This window comes from Mustela nivalis, assembly GCF_964662115.1.
Source record: "Mustela nivalis genome assembly, chromosome: 20".
NCBI lineage: Eukaryota > Metazoa > Chordata > Mammalia > Carnivora > Mustelidae > Mustela > Mustela nivalis.
In genome coordinates, this window is record NC_139039.1 from 38,982,407 (window position 1) to 39,009,721 (window position 27,315).

The following is a 27,315-nucleotide window of genomic DNA, read 5'->3' on the forward strand; positions in this document are numbered from 1 at the left end:
CACAAACCACGGGGCTGTTTCCCATTTCAGTTAAATTCCCCTACTTATTACAGGCATTTGTATGCAAGTTTATTCCAATTTATTTGAATAGGACTACTTTGGTGACAGTGTAAAATGATGGTGTGGATGTTATTTATGTAGGAAATGTCTGGGAAAAAAATCTGCTACTTTGATACATTTTGTGAACATCTGTAGATAGGAAACTATCAGCCTTATTTATGATAGTGTTAATAAACTCACTAATATTTTTAGCAACGTCAGAACTCAGGAATGCTCTTCTGTCTTTGTCTCAAACTCATCTCATGGATTTGGGCTTTTCACTCACTTCTTATAAAAAGAGGTGCTCGTAAGATAATTCGTCCTCAGTTGCTATTATGTATAATTACAGCGGCAACAATATAATTATGTACTTTCCACTTTATTCCTAACCAGTATGCTTCATTAAAAAAGAAAGACCGAGATTTTTCCCACCAAATCCATCTTCCTTAAATATGCAAGGCCTTGCTCAAATACTTACGGTATTCATTTTCTCGCCGCCCGGCCATAATGCTACATTTTCATTAGCTGACCTTTGTTCCGAGGGATTGTTTCCTGGTGCTGACACCATGCTGACCCCCCCATGTTATTTGTGTCCTCTCTACTTCCTGCATTATTGATAGGCCCTCATTCCCTTCGGATTCCTTGGGCCAGAGTTGAAAATATCTGTCATTTTAAGGGTTTATAGAATTAATCTCATTGAGGCCAACCTCAAACAGTATAAGGACTGTTGCATTAAGCTGCCAAAAGACTGTTGCATATTTTTAATCCGTTGACATATTTCCATCTACTTAAAATATGTACTGTCAATCTCCAAGCCTCTAAATGCAGATTTGTCACTAAAATTGATATTCATGAAATTATAAGAAAAAGGACAAAAACACACACTCTGTGTGGGTCCTGCTCTGAACATGTTACAGCTACTTATTCACTTGTCCTCCAAAAGCCCTGGTTTGAGGGATGCCCAGCACTTAAAGAAGGAAGGACATGGCCTGTAGTCGCACTGCTAGGGACCCACGGAACGTGAGACACTTCGTCACAAAGGCCCTTGACTGAACCCTGTGCGAGGATCCCAACAGTCCCATCAGAAACGCAGCATGCACTGCTCTGTTCTACAAACGACGGCCCCAAGGGTCAGGAGCAGGTCGATGACCCAAGGAAGGGAGAGGAGCTTCTGAATCAGTTTGTCTTTCCCTAAAACCAGAGCTACCGTGGCTGGTCCACATCTGCTTCTGAATGAGGACTTTGGAGTAAGCACGAGGCCCGGGTAATCATCACAGCCCGTGGTTCCAGATGGGCACTGACGGGAACGGCCCAAACAGAAAACAAACATTATTATTTGAAGGGATGAATTATCAAATTTTACCAGTCGCAAAAGTGATCCCAAGAAGGCCTGATCCTGTATGTATGACCTGGGTTCTCTCGCGTGATCTGAGTAACACTCGAATGATCAGCATCATTGAGTGCTTCCTGCGTTCACCAGGTCAGCCGTCCTTCTGACCTGGATGGGAATGTTGACATAGTTCCACAGTAGGACACAGGAGTCACCCTACCTCTGGGCTCTTTTCTTCAGAAAAACTACTGAAACAAAACAAAATAAATAAATTTCATGAAACTTTAAAGCGTTTATAGATAATAATGATACTGGTGGATCCTAGAAACAAGAAAATCTGTGCCGAGGGCATGTAGCATTCGAACTCGCTCCTAAGGAACAATATGGCGGCAGCTGTCCTTGAACTCAACATGGAAGCGCCGAGAATGTTTTATATATAGGAATATCTCTTCTGCGTGTGTGTGTGTGTGTGTGTGTGTGTACACAATGTATATCAGTATGTCAGTAACCAGGGTTTATTGGTTTCGGTGGGATTTGGTGGCAGAAGAGGTGATAAGATTGAAGCCATATGCCATATTGGAACCCTTCTCTTTGTTTTACTTATATTTTGTTGATTCTCCCCTCTTTTCCTGCCAGCTTTTGGTTTAACTGAATATTTTTATTGCTTCAATTTATCTCCACTATGGGCTGATTAGATAAAACTTTAAAAATGTAATGATCTGCCTGGAGTTTAAAAGATACATCTTTATTACTTTAGCACAGCTTACCTTCAAGTGATATTATGCCCTTCCATGTAAAAGAGACTTACAAGGGTGTATTTCTAATATCTGCTTTCCTTCCGTTATGTTATTCACTGCCTTACATTTTATTTTTACAGGCTATAAAGCCCACAAAATATTTTTACTACTTTTGGTTTTTACATTTCTACTACTTTACTACAACAGTGATCTTTTAGAGTAAATAGAAAATAAGAAAAATAAATATCTCATGTTTACCTTTGCTTTTAGCATCTCGGGAGCTCGTATGTCTCTGGGTCAACCCAAGTTTCTGTCTGAGGACTGCTCCTTCATTTTTCTTGTAGTGCGGGTCTACTGACTAGGATTCTCCCAGCTTTTGCCTTCTTTTTTTTTTGTTGTTTTTTAAGTCATTATTTCACCTTCATTTTTGAAAGATACTTTCCAAGTACAGAAGTCTGGGTTGAAAGTTTCTTTGTTTTCAGTGTGTTAGATGTGGTTCCCTTGTCTTCTCGTCTCTCAGTTGACAGTGAGAAGTAGCTTCTTACGTCCTGCATCGGTAGACATGCGTGTGTTCTTTCTCTCTGGCTTGCTGCAACATTTTATCGTTTATGTTCTGTTTTCATCACGTTGATTACGATGTGTCTAGGGCAGAGTGTCAGTGTGCTCTCAATATTCATCCTGAAGTTCTTGACGTACGTGATCTGTGCTCTGACATCTTCTGTTGGTCACGAACAAATCCCAGCCACATTGTCATCCCAGATATTGCCGCCAGCCCATCTCTTTCCGCTTCTGCCGGTGCTCCATTACATGCGCGCTAGGCTGTCGCACATTCTTTCACACTTCTTGGCACTCATTTCTGCTTTATTCACTCTTTTCTCCTTGTGTCCTGGCTTGTGTGATTGCTCTTTTTTTTTTTTTTGTAGATTTTATTTATTTATTTTACAGAGATCATAAGTAGGCAGAGAGGCAGGCAGAGAGAGAGAGGGGGAAGCCGTCTCCCCGCTGAGCAGAGATGACGCGGGGCTCCATCCTAGGACCCTGAGATCATGACCCGAGCCGAAGGCAGAGGCTTAACCACTGAGCCACCCAGGTGCCCTTGTGTGATTGCTCTTAAGTTTTCTTCAGATTCACTAAGTCCTTCCCAGTCATGTCACATCTACTAACGAGCCCGTTAGAAGCATTCTTCATCCCTGATATTGTGGGTACTCCCCGACTAAAATTTTCACTTGACTTTTTCTATCCTTATCGTCTCTCTACAATCATCACTCCATCTCTTCATGCATGCCTCCTGTCTCCCTACATTTTTTAACATATTTCTCATAGTTACTTTAATATTCCCATTTAATATCTCCTTTCGGGGCCCCTGGGTGGCTCAGTTGGTTAAGCATCTGTCTTCGGCTCAGGTCATGGTCTCAGGGTCCTGGGATCGAGCCCCATATCTGGCTCTCTGCTCAGCGGGGAGCCCGCTTCCCTCTCTCTGCCTGCCTCTCTGCCTACTGGTGGTCTCTGTCTGTCAAATGAATAAATAAAATCCTAAATAAATAAATAAATAAATAAATCTTCATGTAAGTAGACCCGCCCAGTTCAAACCCATGTTGTTCAAGGGTCAACTGTGTTATAAATCCTGGCTTTTATTTTACATCACAGAAAATTCCAGAGACCCTCCTGCACCACCCCCCCTCCCAAAAATGGAAATGTCTCTTAGGAGATTATTTCAGGCATGCAACATTACCATAACTTGGTTTGGTGACAGGAGAATCCAAGCTTTATTTGGAGTTGAATGTGACACTCACAAAATGGATAACAAGTCAATGTGTTCTTCCCACCTGTGATACGTGAGCATTTTTACAAGTATTACATTTAAGTGAAGACGCAACAGACATGACTCAATCTCATGGTTCTTCAGTTGACACATAAGTGATTGAAAGCAAGTTTCCCTGTAGTCTTTGGAATCTCAGGCATGACACCTGCGCAGCGGCGGGGTGGGTGGCTGGGACAGAGGGCTTATCCTGCAGCTAAATCGGGAGCATTGCCTGGTTCCCATGCGTCTCTAAGACGTGCGTCTTCGCATGACGTGCATTGGTCAGCGGGCCTGCTGGTGGCTGCCTGAGAGACTCAGCAGTCTCTAAATCAACGAAGCTGCCGCCCCTACCGCTCATGGCTAAGACAGTTGCCCACACGGAAAGGAACCCGGTTTCAAATTAACAGTTGTCATTTGGTGCATCTGCTCCTGTGACACATTTGAGATTACTTTTAGGTTTGATGGTTCTCCATACGGGGTGGCTTTCACAGAACATGCAGATTTGCCTTAATTTCTTCTCTAGGGGATGACTGCCCCTCCCCCCAAATCGTGTTCCTCCTAAAGTAGACAGTGGGCATCTCAGCATCCGTCATGAATTATTCCAGCATCTCTTAGATCCTCTGCTCTGTCCTCCAGGCATCGCAGACAGAGTCGTGAGGAGGCGAGCAGACATGGTCTCTGCTCAGGTAGAATTTGCATTCTAGTGGTGGGCGTCGTGCACCAGAAAACCGGAGAGTCCGTGCTGCTTACAGACTATGCTAAGCACCTCGGGGAAAATAAACAGAGTTCTGACGTGTAAGATGAGTTCAGTGCTGCTCTAGATGGAGAATCTTTCTTGAGGGAAAGATGGAAGAATGGGCAGGAGTCAGCCACAGAAGAACGCTGAAGGAGAAGCAGCGCAGTTACCGGAGCCAGTCACGGCGGGGTCTGTTGGAGGGGGTCGCTTTCATCTACTCCCGTCCTGTTGAAGCGAGTCTGCGAGTGCTACGGAAAAGTATGTTGGTTGAGCCACAGTGGGTTTCTGAGTCCAACTGTAGGAACATTATATGGGAAGCAGTTATCAGATATCAAGCTAGCATTATGCCGCATAATGGGTCAATCTAGACTTTTCGTCCTTACAGAACAGATATTTCAATAGAGTCCCACCTACAAATGTACATTGCTTTGTTGAAACCTTGTGGCCACTTGAAAACTATGAGTATACTATTTTTTAATCATTGATTTGGTTTTAGGATCTTCTTACTCGAAGCTTAAAACTCAGGATGTTACATTATTAAACTCATCCCTTGGATGTAAAAACTTAAAAGAGTTCTCTGTTCTATTGCCAGTCTTGCAGATTTTCCCTGTTGAGTAACTGAGGAAGAAAGATCATGGAATTTGAATAAGTAATGACTAGTGGCACAGGGACTTAGGCAGCCCATGGCTAATTACATTCATGAGAAGCCCGTCCTATCACATGTTGCGTCAAAGCTCTAGACACAGGAGAGTGGACTTCAGTCATGTGAGTGACAGAAGGCAGGAAAGTTCTGAATGTCAGAAAAAGAAGCAGTTTTGATGGGGAAATGACATGAGGCTGTTTCTCAGTCCCCAAACCATGAGATTCCTCTACCTCTTCACCAGATTGGTCTATTCTTGATGTCCTGTTTAATAAATAAAAATGAAGCACAACTTTCTTTCCGAGCGGGCTTTCGTCAAGTTCCTCCGTGCAGTCCTGCGTGACTTCGTAGCAGATACACAGTCACCAAGGAAGCCGTACAGCCTTTCCTCCTCAGGTCGCTGATGTGTTTTCCGGTTAAAAACATGCCTTTCCCTCAATCTCGACATCCCTCTCATTCTTCACATTGGTCACTTTCCTCCGGTCCTTCCGTGTCTGGTCCTTTCCAGCCCAGGGCCATCATGCTCAGGGTTACGCCCAACGTCTCTTTGCTCAAAACTCACCCCCGCCAAAAGGCCTTCAGTGGCTCGACATCTCCTCACTCCTTATCTAGGCATCGCTGCCTAATGCGTCAGCTGGTTTTCTCACCCACCGCTGTCCCTCAAGCCGTTTCATTCGGCCCATTACAGTCCAACAGCCACGTTGTGTGAATTGTCATTTTTCCAGGAGTGTTTCCGCACTTCTCCTCCCCCACGGCCTCTCCCTCCCTTCTCTCTGCCTTTCTGACTCCCCCCTGTCCTTCCGGAGCCGCTCAGCCTGCTGCCCACACCGGGTCAACCCGTGTTCGTCCCTCTGACCTCTGATTTTATCAGCATCGATTATCCACATGCTTCAGTTACAATGCTTTTTTCTTTGTATTATTGGTCTTTATGGCCTTTAAACCCAATTAGACTGTTAGTTCTTTGGGATCCCGGGAAATATTACTCTTTTCCCAAACCTCCTTTCTTTAGTCTCTGTATAGGACTTAATAAATTGTGTTGACTCACTTGTTTTCACGTGACTTAATTATGAGGTGATCATGTCCAGTTAGGGAAAGAGAAAAAACTTAAAGAGATAAGGGGTAGATCGGTGGCCATATCTGGTTTTTGATAGTTCATTTGAAATGAAAATTACATAATTCAATCTTCTGTTTGGACAATTTTTTTATCTTTACATATTTATGAAAGGTTTTGTATTTTCTACAGATGCACGTGATGCATGGGTTTGTTAAAAATTCTATTGAGTGAGGCCCTGCTGGTTCTTGGAGATACACGGTCACTCACTGTAAGGCATCTTCCCAAAGGAGAGGGTTGCAGACAAGGGTATTGAAATGCAGTGTAGCCCCGTGCTACGGGAGGGTAAGCTACAAGTTAGAGGGCGTTGTCCATACCATGTTGTGTATCTCAGTCTACACCTGACATACTTATGCCCACCCCTGCTTATTTTTTATTGTGGTAAAAAACACATACCCTTAGACTGACAGTCTTCACCATTTTTAAATGTGTGGGTCAGTAGTGTTAAACAGATTCGCATTATTGTGCAACAGATCTCTAGGACTTTGTCGTCTACCAGATCTTATACGATAAACACTAATTCCCCTTCTTCCTCCCTCCAGCCCTGGCAACCACACTTCTATTTTCTGTTTCTGTGATTCTGTCTGTTTTAGACATAGCGGCATCATACATTATTTGTTGTTTTGTGACTGGCTTATTGTCTTCAAGGTGCCATCCATATTTCAGCCTGTAACATGCTTTCCTTTTGTTAAGGCTAAATGATACTTCGTTTTATGTATACACTACACTTTCTCCTGTCAGTGGACAGTTTGGTTGTTTTCACTTTCTAGATATTGTGAATGATGCTGTAAGTGAGTGCACATATATTTCTTTAAGTTTTTCTTTGAAATATTTTGGATATATGCCCGAAAGTGAGGGTGCTTGACCATATAGCTCAGTTTGCCCTCTTTTTCTAGTTCCGTGAGGTGTAGAGTAAGGTTATTTATTCATGATCTTCCTTCTTTTTTAAAGTAACCATTTACTGCTATAAATTTCCCTCTTAGTCCTGCTTTTACTGCATCCCAGAAGGTTGGTCTGTCACATTTTTGTTTTCATGCATCCAGATATTTTTTTAAAAATCCTCTTGTTATTTGGCCTTTGTCTTATTGAATTTAAGATTTTGATTAATTTCCACAAATTTGTGGAAATTTCTGTTTTCCCTCTGCTATTGATTTCCAGTTTCATTCAATTATGGTCAGAGAAGATACTTTGTATGATTTCAGTCTTTTTAAATATGGTTAGATTTATTTTGTGACAGAACATTTGCCTTACCTTTGAAGGTGTTCCTTATACACTTGAGATGAATTTGAATTTTGACTTTTTGGGTGGAGTATTCTGTATATATCTGTGAGGCCTACTTGGTCTTTAGTCTTGTTCAGGTCTTCTCCTTCCTTATTGATCATCTGCTTGATGGTTTTATCCCTAAGTTGAAAGGGGTCATTGAAAGCTTTCAGTATTATTTTGCTGTGTCTCTTTCTTCCTTCCATTCTGTCAATGCTTGCTTCAAACATTTGGGAATCCTAATGTTATATATATCTATATATAACATTATATATAATATATATTTTATAAAATATATATTACAATAATAATTATTGTATAATAATGATTATATCTTCTTGGTGAATTGATCCTTTTCTCATTATATAATGCCTATCTTTGTCTCTTATGCAATTTTTATCTCAAAATCTATCTTGTCTCTTTTAAGCGCGGCCACTTAGATCTCTTCAGTTTCCTATTTTTATGGGATATCTTCTCATCCTTTCACTTTTAGCTTATGCGTGTTCTGAGATCTAAAGTGAGTGTCTTGTAGGCAGCATATAATTGGGTCTTATTTATTTTTTATCATTTTGCCAATCTATGTCTTTTAATTGTTGTATTTAATTCATTTACATTTAGAGTATTCACTAGGAACAGCTTGCTTTTGCTATTTTATTAATTTCTTTTCGAAATGTTTTATAGCTTTTGTGTCCTTTTTCTTTCTTGTTGGCTTTTGTGTTTTGCTGATATTTTTGTAATGATATGTTATCATTTCTCATTTCAATTTGTGTGTATTATAAAGACACTTTCTTTGAATATACCATTGAAATTACATGAAAATTCTTAAATAATGTATTTTCAACTAATAGTAACTTCCTTCACATATAGAAATTCTATTCCTTTATGTTTCTTCTTCTTGCCCTCTTTATTGATGACACAAATTTCCCTTTTATATTTCATATGAATTAACATAAATTTAAAATTACTTTCTATGTTTTTGTTTTTAAAAATTTTAAACAGATTTAAAAGTAATTTATGTAACTAGTTATCATTACTCCAGGATTCTATAGTTTTTACATATTTACTTTTATCAGAGAGTTTTAAAATTTTGCATGGTATTCTATACCATCTGATTCCATTTAACCGACAAGATTTCTGATGAGAAATCCACTGATAGTCTGATAAGAGGTTCCTTGAACATGACTTTTTTTTTTCTATTGCCATTTTCAAGAGAAAAAAAATGTTTTCTTTTCACATTTTTATCTGTGATGGTTTGATTATGGTGTGCCTCAATATAGGTTTCTTTAGATTTATCCTGGTTGGACTTCTTTGGGCTTCTTTAATTTGTATGTCCATTTCTTTCCTCAGTTTTGGGCAGTTTTCAGCCATTGTTTCTTCAAGTAGACCCTCTGCCTTCCTTTCTCTTTTTTTCTTCCTCTGGGATACCCATAAGGTGTATATTGTTCTGCTGCGTGGTCTTCTGCAATTCCCTTAAGCTTTATCCATTTTTTTTTTTTTTTGGCCTTTTATTCTCCACTGACTTGATAATTTCAAATGACTTATTTTCTTCAAGGTTGCTGTTTCTTTCTTCTGCTGGATTAAGTCTAACGTTGGTCTTCTCTAATGGGTTTGTCAATTCAGTTATTGGATTCTTTAGTTTAAAATTTATGTTTGGTCCTTCTTCATGGTCTCTTTGTTGATGTTTTTACTTTTTTCATGTATCCTTTTCTTGATTGAGGTGAGTGGTTTATCTGTTGTGCTCTAATTCGTTGAGCAGTCCAATGAGAGTAATTTTGAATTCTATGGTAATTCATATTTCCATTTCCTTAGGGTAGGTTTCTAAAGATTTAATTTGACCCTTTGATTGGGCCATATCCCCCTGTTTCTTTGTATGCTGCTTTACCTTCTTTTGCATCAATGGCTTTTTAAGCATCAGCCACCTCTCCCAGTCTCTACAGTTTGGTTTTACAGAGGGGAGACTTTCACCAGTTGGCCCAACTGGAGATTATGTAGAATGCTCAAGCCTTTTCTGAGATTAAAACCTCTCTGGGGTTGTGCATGCATCAGGAGAGGTTTCCCGGTTGCTAATCAGTAGCATCCCCTTAGATCTGCCTGCTGCTGTGGACTCTTTGTAGTTGAGCCCCGCTTTGGTCCCATCCGCCATATTGTAGATTCCAGTATGGGTCAGACCATGTTTACTACCTTTGTTCCGAGTCATCAGCCTTGCATCTCTTCCTAACAACCTTTGTATTCAAACAAGAGAGAGACCAGTTCCTTGGACAGCTCTCTAAAAAGTCAGAACATTGGATATATGCCCCACTGTACTCTCTCCCTTCACAGGGAGAAATCAGGAGTAGTGCCTACTGTGTTGTGGAGAGACCTCTGGCCATGAATTTTTCCAAACAACTTCAGTGCAGTTGGCTTTTGATTCCCTAGGGTTTGGGAACCTTTTAATTGGTTTCTATATTTCTTATAAGGGAAATTTGACTGTACTTTTGTTAAGTTGGTATCTCCATCAGGGAAGGAAGTTCTAGGGTTTTCTATTTTGCCATCTTATGGCATCACTACTAGACTTGATGCATTTTTTTTTAGTAAGAGTTAAACAGTTCAAGGACTAGTTAAATCAACCCACATCATTCAAAGAGCAGAGACTATTTTTAAAAATATGTTCCTTTACTTTATTATTGTGCTACCAATTTCTTAGTCAGCTAACAAATAGTATGTTTGTACACAGTCTGAATGTTTGTATACGGTTGTGGTTTGTTTTGTTTTGTTTTGTTTTCAAAAATACACTTAGATTTGAGTTTTCGAAACCATGCTAAAGCAAAATCCAACATATTAAATTATATCACATTTGTCATTATATGAATATGGTTTATTTGCAGACTTCTGGCAGTACAGATATTTCATTATGTAAGAATGTTCATATTAGTCTGTAATGTTTCCTCAAGTCTCTATAATAATAAATACCACAAATTTATGTTTACAATGATCAAATATCTTTATGAAAGTGTTTAGTGTTATACCTTAAGGATACGATAGAATACTATTAAACATGGTTTAGCAGTATCTTTTGTAAAGAGCCAGAGAAAATATATTCAGCTTAAGGACTAAAGAAAGGGGTCAGTACAGAAAGAAAGGAGCATGACCAGGTTTGGCTCAAGGGAAATTGTTTGCTAAATCATGTTATAAAACATCAAACCAAGAAAAAGATATTAAAATTATCAGTATATTTTACTAAAAACATATTTTTCGTAAATTTCCTTGATTCAATTAGCTACTGTGATGATTTGGCCTATTAAATCTTAAGAATTTCAATTAAATCTGGACATTTTATATTTGCTTTTTTTAAAGAAATGCAAAAACATATGAGCATAAATACATGTGTTACATATGCATATGTATACATATAGTCACATGTACAAATGCCAGTTTTATTTGGTAAGTATTACCATTAGTCTATCTGATATATAAATTGAACAATCCAAGATACTTTAAGAAATTATTGTCATTGTTATAATTTTAAACACATAATTGACCTGGAAATGCTAATAAATGCACATACCATTACATTATGTTTGTGTAATTGAGGTTAAGTTCAAGTGTAAGGTTTGATATTTTAAAATTTGAACTACATTTAATGTTCTAAGTTTTCTGAAGTATACGTGTGTCTGGTACATTTTGAAGTGGGAGAATTTCCCTTAATTTGTAGTAAATATCGCTCTGGCAAAGAAGCCTGATACGGTCATGGCTTCAGCGATGGTTCTCCCCATGAAGGAGAGGATGGCGTTTCAGGCGTGCGCAAATCACTGAAGTCCTATAGGGGACAGGACGGTTCTCTTCTTAGACCCGCGAGAGGAGGTTTAGCAATACGTCGCTAGTGTGAGACGTCCTTACTTGTGTGAGACAGGTGAAGTACAATCTATTTCTCAGCATTTGTCCTTTATTAATAGGAAGTAAGAGAACATGTTATTTAGCAGCCAAAATATTTTTAGCGATTAATTGTGGTCATTTTGCCATAGTTTACTATCCTTTTATCCATTTATCAATTCAACATAAGTATCTATGCTTCTTCCAGGCCATGTGCTAGATGTGTGTGATGCACACACTGTCTTAGCTCTGGATGCTCAAGCAGCAGATACTTGCTTCTCACTGTTCTAGAAGGCGTGAGACCCAAGATCAGGTGCTGGCGTATTTGGTTCCTGGTGACAGCCTGCCTCCTGGCTTGTAGACGGCACCTTCTCAGTGTGTGCTCCCGTGGCCTTTCCTGGTGTACGTGTCTGGAGAGAAATCTCTCGTTCCCTTCTCATAAGGACACTAATCCCATGATGAGGGTCTCACCCTCATAAATTTATGTAAATCTAATGATTTCCCAAAGACCTTACCTCCAAAAACCACCTTGGGAATTAGAGCTTCAATATACACATTTTTGGGGAAGGAGGGACACATAGGCATCCTGCCTATAGCACTGATGAAAGAGAAGGAATCACTTTGCGTTCTCCTGGAGCCTATAGTTTAATTAGGGAAACTGAGCAACGTGATGGTCCAGGGACAATTTTAACAGAGCTCTGCTGTGTGTCGTTGGCACGCAGAATTCACTGATAGTCAGAAGGCAGAGTGGGTATAGCCCAGCCATCTCCTGGTCTTGTGAACTTGGAGCAATTGCGTACCCTCTCCCCATGAATGAGGATATTGGACAAGATCAGTGTTTCTCAGAGTGTTCTGCAGGACCCTCCTGTCCTGTATTATCCATGGGTAGTTTGCAGACCAAAATGGTCCTATAATACATTTCAGAAATCCTTCAAATAACGTTGAAGCGCATTCATCTCTGTAGGATTTCTCTGTGCCTTTTATATACTATAATACTTTCAAATCTCCAAGAGAGATACAATATTCTATCTCCCCCAAATTTATGCTATGACATCTCTTGACACTGGACACAGAATCCCTTTTGCTTTGAAGATTCCTTATGATCTACTAAGTGGGAAGAATAAAGAAAGCATTTATTATGTGGACTTAACATGCCCACAGTTTACAGATGAAAGAAAATATTTTTAGCTCCACATACATGCTGAATTCTTAGACACTGATTTATTTTATTAAGATTTTCTTATTTATTTGTCAGAGAACAAGTAGGGGGAGCAGCAGGCAGATGGAGAAGCAGGCTCCCTGCTGAGCAAGGAGCTCGCCGTGGACTCGATCCCAGGATCCTTGGAATCATGACCTGCGCCGAAAGCAGGCGCTTTAAACAGTCTGAGCCACCCGAGCGCCCCCACACAATGATTTTAAAAATGGTTTCTTTTCTTGACTTCAGATGCTGTGTTATTAATTATGGAGGTTTCTCTATACACATCGTTGTCATGGAGATGTATGGACTCATAAAACAATGTCATCTAGAAGTCTGAGTGTACAGGCTGACACTTGTTATGTTTATGCCTGTGTGATCATGGGGTCTGACATTTCGTTCATGGATTGTCAGCCTCCCATGGCGTCTCCCTAAGTGAAATTGGGATGTCTTTATTCTCCTATTTTCCAACACAGTGTCTGACCTTTAATGCAAGTTTGGATTGATGGGTTTAGAGACTCAGCAGCACTCCTGTGTTAAGGTATCCAAACCTGTCTGCACAGGAAGGAAGATTGTTACGTGCTAGTTTTGTGTGAATGGATGGTTATTATTAATTAGTTACAAAATAATGGGCTCAACACTTTCTTTTTTCTTTTCAAAAGTAAGGAATAGCCTATGTGTCCCTATAGTGCTTATGAATTTAATAAAGCTCATATATCTGCACGTGTCCTTTGACCTCTGTGCCCTTGTGAGCTACCCCAGCTCTAGGGGTCTCACTATCCAGCTCTGCTTTCCTCTCTCTGTCGTTTTTATCGTGATTATTGTTTTGAGCAGTGCAGCTAGAATGACATGCTTTTTTCTTTCTTTCTTTCTTTCTTTTTTTTTTAATTTGTGGTCTTTGAAAAGCCTACATTACGCTAGTCAAAGTGAGGGCAGTGCTAATTGACAAAAGCCGCTCAGAGTTGCCTCGTCGGTATCTGCACAGGCTCACATTTCCTGCTCCCAACACGGCGTGTCTGTCATGGATTTCAGAATTATTTTCTTTCTCAAGATTTACACAAACCATCTCTGAATTTTACCTAATGAATTTAGGATACCGACTATAATACCTTCTGGAAAACTGATGAGGCTACTTGTTGTAGTCTGGTTCATAAGGTCCACATTTGACGTTCGGTGGCAGGTCAAACCATGAAGCTGTGGGTTTGGTCAAACTAGATTACTTGTCTTTTTAATGGCTTCGTTTTATGTTCTTTCCCTTCACAGACTAGACTTGAGGAGAAATAAAGACTCTTTCAGCTACCGTCTAAATCTCATCCCAACTTTATAAATCCATACATGTCAAAATGTCCAAATTTTTACATAAAATATTTATCCCTCTTTCATTACTTGTTTAGAACAATAGATCTAAATCTTCAGAACACTCAACAATTACCCTCTCATTATCATGTTTAATCAGGATACCTCATGGTTCAGAATCACGGGGTTTATGAGTCACCTTTTAAAGAAACCTAGCTAGGGACGCCTGGGTGGCTCAGTGGGTTAAAGCCTCTGCCTTCGGCTCAGGTCGTGATCCCAGGGTCCTGGGATTGAGACCTGCATCGGGTTCTCTGCTCGGCAGGGAGCCTGCATCCCCCTCTCTCTCTGTCTGCCTCTCTGCCAACTTGGGATCTCTCTCTCTCTCTCTGTCAAATAAGTAAATAAAATCTTTTTAAAAAATTGAAAAAAAAAAAGAAACCTAGCTGCATAGCATTTGGTATATTGTCATCTATAGTACAGAATGTAAATATGCCATCCTTTGAAAAAATTAGAAATCTTTTCTATAAAACTTCTGCTTACAATGTGACAATATACTCTACCAGATGTCTGTCCTTTTGGAAAATTAATTTTGAATTTTTCTGCCAAATGGTTTTGTGTCACAGCTTGATTTTAGAGAAGTTCGTTCTTTCTTTCTTTCTTTCTTCTTTTTTTTTTTTTTTGTTTTTTTTCTGTATGTCTTCCAACATGTCTCATTTTGTGTCTAAATCACTGTCTTTTAGTTGACTGGCTTTACGACTGTACCTGTCACTTAGGTGATAGACCACCCATGATTTAACATTAAAAAATCAGTTTTGCTCCAACAACATTCTTCTGAAACTGTTCTCTTTTTAGGAGCTTTAACAAGTGACGGACACACATCCGGACTGAAACCGACCGTCCTTCCTGCTCCGTTTACTTCCCTGATTTTTTCTTCTCCTGACTTCCCTACCTCACCCTTTGATTACCATAATGATTAAATGCAAACAGTCTGCCCATTCTCTGTGTCAAAATTCTTCAATATACCTCCTCCTGTCCCCTGGCGGTCAGAAAGTTCATTGTTCTACCTTCTAAGGTAGAACTTCTTACCCTACATCATTCCCGGCATTTCTGGGGCTGCCCTGTCTCCTTCCCGGTCTCCCTGTGTTGGGTCCACAATGCACTTGGTTGCCCTTTCTCTAAAAGGGGCTACCGGGATTCTGTAGATCACAGGAGATGGTGAGCCTCCGCGGTGCTAGCACACGTCTGTCTGGAGAAGAACTTCACACCCAGCTGGTTTAGGGATCTGAACCTGCCACACCTTTAATTCTCCCCTCTGCTAGAGTCATGGTTCTCTCAACCCCAAAATAAAAATCTTCCATTCATGGCCTAAATCCACTATTTTCAGGGTGACTTGACTCAGCGTTGCTGGAGGCATTGCATGGTTAGGAGAGAGACGTGTTGTCTGGAACATACTTGGGCTCTGGTCCAGGATAGCTCAGTAAATATCATATCAATCACATACTTACTTATCTCTGGGTAAATATATGTAGATGCTATTACTAGAAAATGTCCCTAGAGACACCAGATATCTTTGTGCTGTTAGCTCCTCCCATATACCAGATACCTAGTGACACTGAAAAGTGAGGGGCCGATGTTTCCCTCTACACAAGTATCTGGGTCTGCATACGATGGCTTCCTGAGTCATCAGATCAAACGCTGATTAAAATGGCTTTATGTATGCTTTTAATTTATTCAGAAAATGTATTATAATTCCTGTAGGTACAGGTAAATGCAAGTTAGTTTTTTCCAGAGGATGAATGGGATTTACACATGGAATTTAAGGGAGGAGAAAATTAAAATAACATATAATACATACATATCAATCACCATGTAGTAAAATTTAAAAAGCCTATTATATCTGATTTGTAAAGGGATGGCTTTGAATGGTTTTGAATTACTTGTCGCATTTTTTTAAATTTCAAAATATGTTATCAGGTTTTTTTTTTTTTTAACATTTGGGGGTTACTGATGTTCTTTGGTCTCTGTGTGTACATGAAGTATACCAAAATGATGATGTGATATCACCACAAATTAGCTTTTTAGTATTTTCGGTTGTAATTAAATTCATATGAAAGGCAATTTAACTATTTTTTTCAGGGTCAGATAAAAGTGTAGTGATAGGTGGCAGGTGATCTTGCTACACTGTGATAGGAGAAAGGGTAAAATTTAAATGCAATATGTATTCTAGAGTTAAGAAAGAGATACGTTAGACTTAAAGAGATAGGTTAGACTTACGCCTACAAAACAAGATAAAATCCTAAGGTTGTATTTTTCCATATTTATCAATTTTATCATATAAATATAAAGACTCAATTATCTTCAAATTTTGTGTTGGGAATAAAAAAAAATTGCCACTTCATGCATATGGTGTTTTATACTTTTAAATAAATAGCCATTTAGGAAAGAAACGATCCCAATAGAAAAACTCTAAGATACACTTCAAACCTGCTCATCCCAGATACAAATCAACGTGTTCCAAGGATTGAAATTACCCAGTGAGCTTAGGAACCGGGGGTGTCCCTTCTGATGCAGACTCTGTAGCACGGCGCTCTCGAACGAACAGTCACACGGTTGATGAAAATCGAAGATGCTTCTCTCTTGGCTTCATCTCAGCTTTGGGGGGAAAGTGAGACAAACTGGGGATTCTCCAACTTGATTGCACAAGAATCCGTAGGATGGCATTGGCAAGATCACTCTGATTCAGCCGCTCTAGTTAGGGCCACGGGTGTGGGTCTTGTCAGGCTCTCAGGCCAGGCCTTGGAGAGCAGGGAAGGGGAGCAGGTCAGGTCAGGTGGGTGGACCGGTGGTCTGCTGGTGCTGAGAGAGGGGCTTCCTGCGTGCGCGCGCCTACCTGCACAACTCCACCTGCCACTCGATCGACTTCGTCCTTTCCTTAACATCGGCTCCAAGCAGTCGTGGCTGACGGCACGTGGCGGTGCCTGGAGCCGCGTCATGCATCTAGTTTAATGACATGCGGTCGTGAGCGCGTATGGTTCCCCCAAGAGCCGCCGGCCCGGGCTCGGGCTCCGGGGGCAGAACCTGCTGCTGGGTGCGTGGGCACCTGGTGGAGCTACGTGGAGCCCAGCTTGGATGCGGACTGAGCAGCCCACCTTGGAAGTCTCGGGAATTCTACCACGGACCCTGTGCTCTTCCAGTGAAATCGGACGGGCCGAGGGGCTGTGCGCGAGCGCAGAGGAGGGGGGCCTGACCCAGAGCCCCTTCGCGTGGGTGCAGTCCCCTGCACAGGGGAGCAGCACGTCCTCACCCGGCACAGGGACCGCCCCCTGCAGAGCTGCTTCCCGCCAGTTTTTGCCTCTGGTTCGATTAAAGACCAGACGACCCACCTTCCCCGTCCCAGTGGCATCCCTCAGCGTCCCAGTCCCAGTCAGCTAACTCACCTGACCAGTTCATGGCCCTTAGTGTGGTAAGCAAGACCTGGAGTGAAGCCCAAGGTCACACGGAGCATTTTAAGCTGGGCTGCTCTAATTAATGTCCTTCCCCCTCTCTTACCCTGGAAAACCCGGTCCTGTGTAACCAGGGATGAGAGAAGATGTACCACACGGATGAAAAGGGTTATTTGCAATCCCCACGTCTTTAGCACCATTTCAGAAGCATTTTTTAATTCTATAAAATACCAGAGCTGCATATTTTGTCTATCTGTGCCATGGGGTTTATAGAGAGGTTTCAGCACTCAATACTTAGAGTTAATTTTTTCTATATTTTAGGCTGAATGCCACTGTTATGTGATGCATTAAAAAAAAAAATTGTTAGTGTCCTAACTGAAGGCATTTCCATCTAGAAAAGTGCCTGATGATAGTCTTGGGACCCATAAGTAGTGGTCCTGTTTATCTGAGAACATACTGTTCGTGGGTTTTGTTGTCTTTAAATGAGAAAGAGAATACAAAATATTTGTATTTTGATGTTTTTCTGAAAGGATAGAATTCCCAGATTCACATTTAAGGTTTTTCATAAAAATGGCCAACTATGCTTGAAAAACAAAGCAAGAGAGGATTGTCATGGGGTTTGCATATTATAAGAAACATAATTTTAAAGGACCTTTTAAAATGTGTATGTGTTGGAATTGGAGTGTATAATAGGAAACATGGAAGTAGCAAATTTTATTATTTAAGGGAAATCTTGATTCACTGCAGACTGAACATGAAATGTATTGATGAATCAGCTAAACCTGATTTAAAGTTGCCCGAAGTCTTCTTGGTAGAGTAACAAGAGAAAGGCTCGGTGTCTTTGTTCATTTCCTTAGGAGAAGAGCAACAAGGGGAAAAAGCTGTTTTGTTCTTCCAAAAATAAGAATGATGTTTATATCACCTACTTCCTAAGCACTTGTCCCTGCATTTCTACAGCCGTGGGTCTCGCCGCGTGCCCAGAACCAGCCCTTCCCAGCAACGGCATCAAAATCGGAGACCGGTACCTGGTGAATGACGTCCTCTCCTTCCGGTGCGAACCTGGCTACACCCTGCAGGTAGCGTCCTTCTGCGCGTCGGGGCCGGACGGGCTAAACCTAGGAGTCCCTGGCCAGCTCCGGAAGCCAGTGCCCGACATCTGCTCTCCTGGAGAGCTAATTTAGTTTCTCACACTTCGTTTGTAAATCAAAGTACTCACATTAAGCCATGCATGCTGGTAATCTTACTTATAATGTGGAAATAGCTTCTAATGAGGACGCACTCTTTCAAAGTTGAGCATCTTGTTTTTGTAATTATTTTATTTCAAAATGTATGTTCTCCCCATACGTATGCACATACAATTCTAAGGGACAAAGCAGGGACAGAAGTCTCTTTCAGACTGTCACCGTGACAGCCCCTTTGCACACTGTTCTCATGGTCAGTTGAGCAAATCATCATTCTTACTGCTCTGTGCCAGGTACTGCAGTGCTCAGATAATAGCTTTCGATCATTCCCAAGAAATACTGAAGCACCTTTATCATTTTTAGAATGTTATATAAAAGTTTTCATGCACTTTCATAACCTCATGTGCACCAGCATTCATTATTTTCTGCTATTTTTTCTGGTCTAACCACAAATAAGCTTACTCACAAAATAGTTTCTCTCTGTCACTTAGCATAATTCTTACAGGATTCTCCCTGCCAGCAATGACTATTAATAATCGAAGCACGTGTAATACCAAGTCAAGTAGGAAAACTTAAGCCTAATTATGTGTCTCCTCTTGGGTTACTTCGGGTAATAGAGTACTTTTGGCTGTCTGCTTATTACCACACTGAAGCTGATCATATTTTAAGGAAAACCGTATTAGTTCTACTCTTTAAGGGACTTAAACAAATGAGCCTGAGGCAGCCTCAGAAAAGCATCACAAAGGTGCCGCCGGGAAGGGACGGCGTGGCGCAGAGCGGCCGCACTCCGTGCGCTGCAGGGAGCGGCTCCCGGAGTCTTTCAGACAAGTCGTCCCGCGTTATAGTGTGAAGAATCCCGAGTCACGTCCTACGGGTTCCGTGGAGAGGGACACCCCAGCCCGTATAGACTGAGAGGACCTTACTATATCCTTTTTTTCTTGTATTGTCTGGTTTATAACCGAGCACGTGTGTCCCACATGACTACTTGCTTCTCTCCGGGACTTTCACCTTCTTCCTACCCCTCCGGGATGTGGTTTTGCAGCCGCTGGGAGAATCCTTTTACACACCACGCCTCGGCAGCCCTCAGAGGAGAAAACAGGAAAGAGGGCTCTGGACGGACCTTCGTGAGGTTTCCGGAGCTGCTGGCACGGGGAGGCCTGTGGACACACAGGGGCGGGGCCCAGCCCGGCCTCTCACTTGCTCTGGTTTTCAAATGCAGAGCAGCCGCCAGGTCATCTTTAGGGCCTGGGCCAAGCTTCGACTTCACAAGCTGCTGTGTTTGTCCTTCACAGGAGTGAAAAATGTTCCTGACTTCTTTTTTTTTTTTTTTGAGTTGCTGATAAGCGACAGCACGTGTGCTCACACGTTAACACAATCGCAGCACGGGTCACAACCCGTCTTTATGAAGGACCCCGTTCCTTGTCGCGTTCACACACAGACACGCACGGCCCTGCCCAGGGAGCCTCCTGGACGTGGCACAGAGGGGCTGCCCCACGACACACAGACGGAAGGCCGGGCCTCGGTGCACTGTGCAATTTCCATCTTCTCCAGCCTTTTACAGGGTGAAAAACTGAACACAGAAAATTATTATAATTTTAACTAGTGAACACATAGAGCCCTATGTTGTTTTGGGTCCATGATGCACACTTCGGCTGGAATCAGTGATATCAAATGTTTGTGCCAAAATCAGTAGCCGGAGATGGCCCAGACTGGCACTGAATGACTGTTTTATTGGTAGTCGTCGATGCTGTCTTTCAAGGCCTTTGCACTTTACGTTTGCCATAACTCAGGAAGACATTGATTAAAGATAATTTACGGATCAGAAAACAAGGGCCCACAGAGCCCGGACCTCGGCAGGCCCAGAAGGTCTTCTTTAAGGATAAGCAGCGTCTCCTCTTGTGTAATGACTTTCTGACACATCAGACGGTGTGAGGAAATGAGTTTTGTGGCAGATGAATTGTGCAGAAAGCGTTTCTGAGTTTAGGGAATCGGTTTGTCGTTGATAACTGCGTTAGTCCCGATTCCTGGCTGGTGCGTCCCCCGTGTGGCTGGGTTCATGGCGCAGGAGTTAAAGATTTGTCCTGGGCTGCCTCGGTGCCGGCTGCGGGCGGCGAACGGAAACCTGCGCCGTCAGTGGCACGGCTCCTGAGACCGCCGCGCCCCAGGGAGGGCGAGAAATCAGGAAGGGCCGTCTGCACCGCGGTGCCTGCTTACCACCGTCTCTTGGTGTGAGAGAGACTCAGCCCGACACGTTCAGAATGTAATCTGCGGCCCTGTGGTTTTAGAACAGAAATAATAGGACACACCTTTCCGAAGGTCGAGTGTTGAAAACGTCATATATTTACAGGATAAAGAGACTGTGGGTGGCGAGGATTAATTTGATTGTGGCCCCCATTATGTGGCACTTTGTCAGCCTGTCTGGTAATAAAACGGATGTTAAGCCTCCTTTTTCTCCGATGAAGGAAGACCTGACCCAATACTTTGTGGGACCAGAAGGGGTGTGTGAGCCGTGTGTAAACTCCGAGCAGGCGGGGTGACCAGGACGGTGCCTTCTCAGAAGCCGATGACGTATTATTGACCTTCTGCTCTTCAAACTGATACCTAGAATTTTCTAATCAATCACAGCCTCTCAGATCAAAAGCTATAACTTCTGGTGATTAAACAAAGAAAAAAGCACGAAAATGTGTCTTCTCCAAGTCATCCGGTTAAGCATCGGGAAGGCGCACGTGGCAAACAGACCCTTGAGAGGGACCCGGCAACATTTTGGTGTTAGTGAAAAGAAATACAGTGATGACGGATTTTTTTTTTTTTTTCCTATCTTGATTCCAAATATGTGGTTCATTGAGCAGCACTAGCGAACCACATCTCACAGTCCGTGGTGCGTAATTATAAAAGGAAAGCAAAGGAAGTACAGATAGCCTCACGCGGAGTCCTTAACCGTCTGTCTCTGGTGACGCGAGCTTTGTTTGCTTTTCTGTCCGACAGGGCCGGTCCCACACGTCCTGCATGCCGGGCACCGTCCGCCGCTGGAACTACCCGTCCCCGCTCTGCATCGGTACGGCCGCCCCCCGGCGCGTCCTGCCTGCCCGTGCGGCCGCAGTCGCGGGCTCCGGCCCCCACAGCTCCTGGCCCGGGCTTCCCGTGACCCACGTCTGATTTCCCTTCAAACGGGCGTCACTTCATAGTCACATCATAAGGCAGTAGAGGTGTCGCAAACCCTGAGCGTGCGTCCTGTCCCCCGGGAGGGCCCGGCTCCGCTTCCTCGTCCTCTTAGGTGCAGCCTGCGTGGATTAGCTGTAAGACTCGTGGCTCGAAACGCGAGTCACATCCTATCGGCGGGCCAGTCGATTAATTAGGAGAAGGAAGGGACACAGCAGGTCTGTAAGTCTGTGCAGGACTTTAGGCCTCAGGAAAATCATGTTTCCAGAAACAAAATTCAGAAATAAGCATAAGTGATTTGAAGTTGGAGGGAGAAACAGGGAGATATGTTCCTTAGGACGGGGATCCGGCCCGCCTCTTTAGGGGAAAAGCTTCCAAACACAGCACAGCAGGAGGAGAATCTATGCCCCGAGGTCCATTGACGTTTGGTCTCGAGGACGCGGTCCGAGTGAGTCCCGGGGCCCGGGGCAGAGCAGGGGGGTTCCTTCACCTCCAGTATGGGAAGACCTTGAAACGTAAGGCCCCGTGTCCTTGGCCGGTCTCCTGCACCCAGGCCTCTGACCGGAAACCCTCACTCACAGCTCAGGTGACCACAGGACATCGTCAGGGGCTCCCCCACCTGTGCAACTCAGTCAGCCTTCACTGCGCACGTCCTGCGTGCCTCAAGCCCTGCCCCACCTCCTGACCCCCTTCCTGGGTGACCCGCCCCCGGATGTTGTCTCGGCTGCCATATCACCGGCCGAGAGCAGACCGAGCCCCTCCCCGCACTGGCCTCCCGCCGGGGTGCTCCCTAGTCGCGGTGGTCGCCTGTTACGTCCCCGACCGTAGGTTCTCACAGCCTTCTAGCTCCCGACGGACCCCCCAACTGACCGCCGTCAGGATCCGAACCTCCAGTCCCCCATTTCGGGGATCCTCCTATTGTATCGGGGGAGGCAGCGTGTGTGGCTGCTCCTGGCCGTCGGGAGCTCCCGCTCACCCACGCTCCGCCCAGAACTTGGCCTGGCATGGCCTGCCTTCCCACTCTCACTTCCCTGAAATGCCCGAGGCCACCCCTCTGGAGTGCTGGCCTCTGGCTTGAAGCCCTTCCTGGTGCCTCACCTCCCGTGAGCTCTGTGCTGGCCCCCAGTGAGGGCCCGGGGCCGGAGGAGAAGGCGGCAGCAATCTGTCTTTATAGGAAATGATGCTATGAAATGCTGCTATTTTGTTCATCACAGTTTTTTGTTTGTTTTTGTTTTTTTTCCCCTTGCATTCCTTTGGATGTTTCCAAATTTTGCACCAACCTACCGTTTGGGGGCCCAGGCACCCTCCTGAAGTGTGCCCCTGAGGCAGGCGCCTCGCTGGTCTGAGCCTCACTGGGTTCCCAGCCTCAGCTCGGATCACAGCGATGACAGAGGGTCATTTCGACCCTGCGTGCGGATGGCTCTGCTTTCTCTCGTGGAGCTGTGAGGCCCTGTTCCACGCAGTACCTTGAAGACAAGGCTGGGCCACTCAGCTCTCCCCTGTGAGCACAGGGTAGGCTCTCAGTAAGTGCGATTCCAAAAGGCCCAGCAGATGACAACATGGGTTGTCATGGCAGGGACCACGCACACCTGGTTCATAGTCTCTCTCTTGCTTCCCGCACGTGGACGCTGCCTGGGGTGCACACGGCCAGCTCTTCATGCGACACGGTGCCACTCCTTGATTGAAGCAGTACATAGATGCTTCTGTTTAATAATTCCCAATCTTTTCCTCTTCTTTTTCATAAAAATTGTGTTCAAAATCAAAAGGCCCTCTTTAAAAATGTCACCTTTACTTCACTTTTGTCATCATGCTGCTGTCACTGATCTGGTGTTTTCACGCCCAGCTGCCCTGTGGTTGGACGGACGGACTTGTCTTCACTGCGGGATGACAGCCCTACGGGGAGGGGGACGGTGCTGACCGTACTTAGGGATGCTGCTTTGATCCACCAGCTGCCCTCAGTGGAACGGACAGACTCATGGATGAAGTGCATCCCAGAACCAGTGCTTCCACATTCCTAGTTTTCCCACAGAGAAGACACCTGAGAGGTCATACACAGACAACAAAGTTCACATTCAGAGTTTTACTGGAATTATTCACTCATCCCACAAAACTACCTTTTTAATTTTTTTTTAAACCTACATCTTTAATAACTTATACAGTGTCAAGCCCCGATTAGGATTCCCAGTTTGGGCCATTACCATATTCACCAGACTTGATTTTTTAAGACTAGTTAGACTTCTCCCCCTTGTGCCATTCCCCAAATGTGCCCTTGACAGGTAAAGTTTTTCTATGTTGGTAATTAAAAAGAAGAAAAAGAAGGAAGAAAAAAAAAAGTCCGCTGTAGGCTTGGAAGGGAGATTCAGAGGTCTCTAACAGAGGTTCCTTCCAAAACAGAGTTTGCCTGATAAGAACGTTGTTAGAATAGTAAGAAAGCCTTTTAATGCGACTTCCTGCAAAGATGTGACAGCATTTGCATTATTACTTTGAAATATAAGAAATTGCCACTTAATAGGTCATAACTGGTCAAGGGCCAGAATTTCCTCTGCTTCCACATATATTTGATAAGTGTGTTAGAAGCTCGGTTGTTTCCTTCTAGCCAAACCTCAGCTACTGTAGACATAAATTATGGGTAACCCAGGTCAGGTTTAGTGGAGGCTTAGTTCAAGCCCGGTCACAGCCACAAGTGTAGGTTTCCGGGGAAGAAGGTGTTGGAGAGCCACACTCCAATGCCTAAAAGAACTCCAGCGGCAGTCATCCTGCTAAAAAGATCGGTCCGGAAACCGATGGAGCTGGCGCCGTATTCTAGTCGTGTTGTTCAGGCAAATTACTTCATCTGTTCAGGCTTAGTTTCCTAATCTGTAAAAGGGGTAAACGTAACACCAACTGTTTTAGGGTTTAAATTAAGTCATGCAACGTGTTTACTCAGCCTGGTCGGCAGCACTTGGTTACCAGGGAATAAAATAGGTAATATTCCCACTCGATACATCGTCACCCATCACCTGAAAGTCCTGGGGATGCCTGACAAACATGCATTATACTGACTCGCCTGCCCTCAGGCTCCGGGTACCAGAAGTAGACACATTTGGAAAAACAGTCTTTGTTCTTCAGGAGTTGGCATGGGATAGGGAAGAACCAGTCCCGTAAATATAACGAGGCATTGCATGGTCTGTATAACTAGCCCCTGGGTCACGTATGGTCACATACAGCTAGCCACATGGGCCATGTGTCCTCGTTAAGGGCGAATCCACTTCTGCAGACTTGCTTTAATGCAGCACAGTAAAACAGAGCAGGTGGAGTTAAATCCTCGTGCCAGAAAGCGATGGCCCCAGCACTAAGCATGCCTGTCCACTTCACAGCAACCTGCGGAGGGACGCTGAGCAGCATGGGGGGCGTGATCTTGAGCCCAGGGTTTCCGGGCGCTTACCCCAACAACCTGGACTGCACGTGGAAAATCGAGCTGCCCGTTGGCTATGGTAAGTGAAAGCATTTTTTTTTTTAATTCCTAAAACTTCAACTTTTTAATTTCTGTCTTGGAAAGAATTCAGCTGAATGAAAAACACACCTTATTCTGTTGACGTAACTGTCTTTAATTGAAAGTGGCTTAGAAATTTAGATAACACTTTGGCGGAATAACTTCAAGAACAGACAGTTATTAAAAAATCAATTCAGCCATGCAGCTCTTTTCAAGGCAAATTAAATTAGATGGATGATGATAGAGTAGGCACATAAAGTATAAAATGCAGCATCCCTAATTCAGTTATCCATCTCTTTATTTATAGTACCACCTTTTATAGTCTATTTCTGGGATGCAGTAATGGTTGTTGTTCCTTTGGTATGATTTTGAAGGCTTTTTCAAGTTATGACACATTTTAGGACTGTTCTATAAATTTTTGTAATTATATATTGCATTGATTTAGGTTCACAAAAATGGCTTTTTATAATATTTACTTAGGAAGTTTCAGGTTCTCTACCTTAAATAATGGATAATTTAAATCATTATGAACACTAAAATTTCATTATGCCCCTTTCCAGAAATTCAGTCTTTGTGAAATTTTGACTCCCTATCATGCCTTTCTTTGTCTGTGTCATGGTTTCCTTCATATTTGAGTTCATTAATTTGGGTTTTCCCCACCTGTGAATTTCTCCAAAGCCCCCACTGGTAGGCGCACCACTGAGTGTCCTAGGAGATGGTGATTGAGAACTCATCTACTAAGTGAAATGTCAGTTGAATGATGAATGCACTTAAACCTAAGTGGAAATACCTGCCCTAGAAGATCATATGGTTCATTAGGTTTTCAAAGCTTTGGCTTAAGAATCTGTACCAGGAATGGCAGCAGCACCGGGAGTGCAGATGCAGAGGACTGTCCCCTTGCTCAGCAGAGAGCAACCAAGAGGCATTGCTGGCAGGAGGGCTTGGGGGACGTCAGTCAGGTGTGCGAGCATGGACATGCTGCAAACAGACACGGAGTTTTACACAGGGAAGTGGGGGAGCTCAGAAGGGGGGACCTCATGGGAGGTTCATGTCCATTGAGCTCTTTAAGGGGCCAGCCAGAGAGTGAGTGGGGAGGGGAAGGTGAGCAACCACAGAAGGACTACAGAGGCTCTCTACTTCTTCCAGAATTTTTAGTGTAGTTTTGTTTTTCAGTCATCAGCTCCAAGCCGTGGGGAAGTAGTTCTGCCCCATGTTCAATCAACATTAGCTCAGCTTTTCTCATAAGTGCCATCTGTGCCCCTTCCATGGGGATCTGAGATATGGATGTGCTGGATGCAATGGTTGAACCAGGCAGTGGGTTTGGATCAGACATGCCTGTGACCCCCGTATTCCAGCAGCATCTCAAGGCCATTGAGGGTCACGGGTTTATTAAACAAATGACCACAATAGTTAAAAGCAGAGATTCAGAGAAACACAGGCCCACTGAAGCACTGACTGCTAGGGTGTGGTCTACTGAAATGGGAGATGTGCTTTGCTCATCTGAAAAACCAAAAAAGCCACATGGGGTTATGGCTAAGGCTAACAAACAATTCAGAGGTGTTCAACACAGGGCTTTGCATTGTAAACAGCAAAAACAGAGAAGAAAGAACTCAGCAGGTTTATTATTATTATTGTTATTATTATCCCAAGTATGTCCCACTTCCCTTTCAAATCTCATGAGAAATATATTATTCATAAGTTGATATAAATATTTCATTATCTTGTTTTTCCAACTTGACCATTCTGTGGTGGAGAAGGTTATTGTCTGGCATTTTTCCTCATGTTGCTTACCCGTAAGCCAATATAAAAGATAACAATTCAGGGGGAAAATCAGCCAAGTTGTCTTAGGGTCATGACCTATGAACTCAAACAAAATATTTATTTGAAGAAATGCCAAAATGAAAGAAAAGATTTATGATATGTTACAATTAAAATGATTTAAGTCTTTAAATATTTGATATTGCATGCTGTTGGGTTTTGAAGCCATCTTGAAGAAAAGGCAAAAAGAAATTTTATGTCTTAAATCCTAAATATGTATGAAATAGTATCACTATCCCTACCTCTTT

The 27,315-nt window shown here is 43.1% G+C and overlaps 1 protein-coding gene across 2 annotated transcripts in view; it reads left to right on the forward strand.

The window, feature by feature from the left end:
* The window catches only part of CSMD1 (CUB and Sushi multiple domains 1), a 1,903,837-nt gene that overhangs the window by 1,708,185 nt on the left and 168,337 nt on the right, over window positions 1–27,315 (forward strand). For both annotated transcript variants that reach the window (XM_082715632.1, XM_082715633.1), the window contains exons 38-40: window positions 18,395–18,513; window positions 21,604–21,673; window positions 25,134–25,250. In XM_082715632.1, coding sequence (XP_082571758.1) covers window positions 18,395–18,513; window positions 21,604–21,673; window positions 25,134–25,250 — 306 coding nt within the window. The remainder of the gene's footprint in view (window positions 1–18,394; window positions 18,514–21,603; window positions 21,674–25,133; window positions 25,251–27,315) is intronic.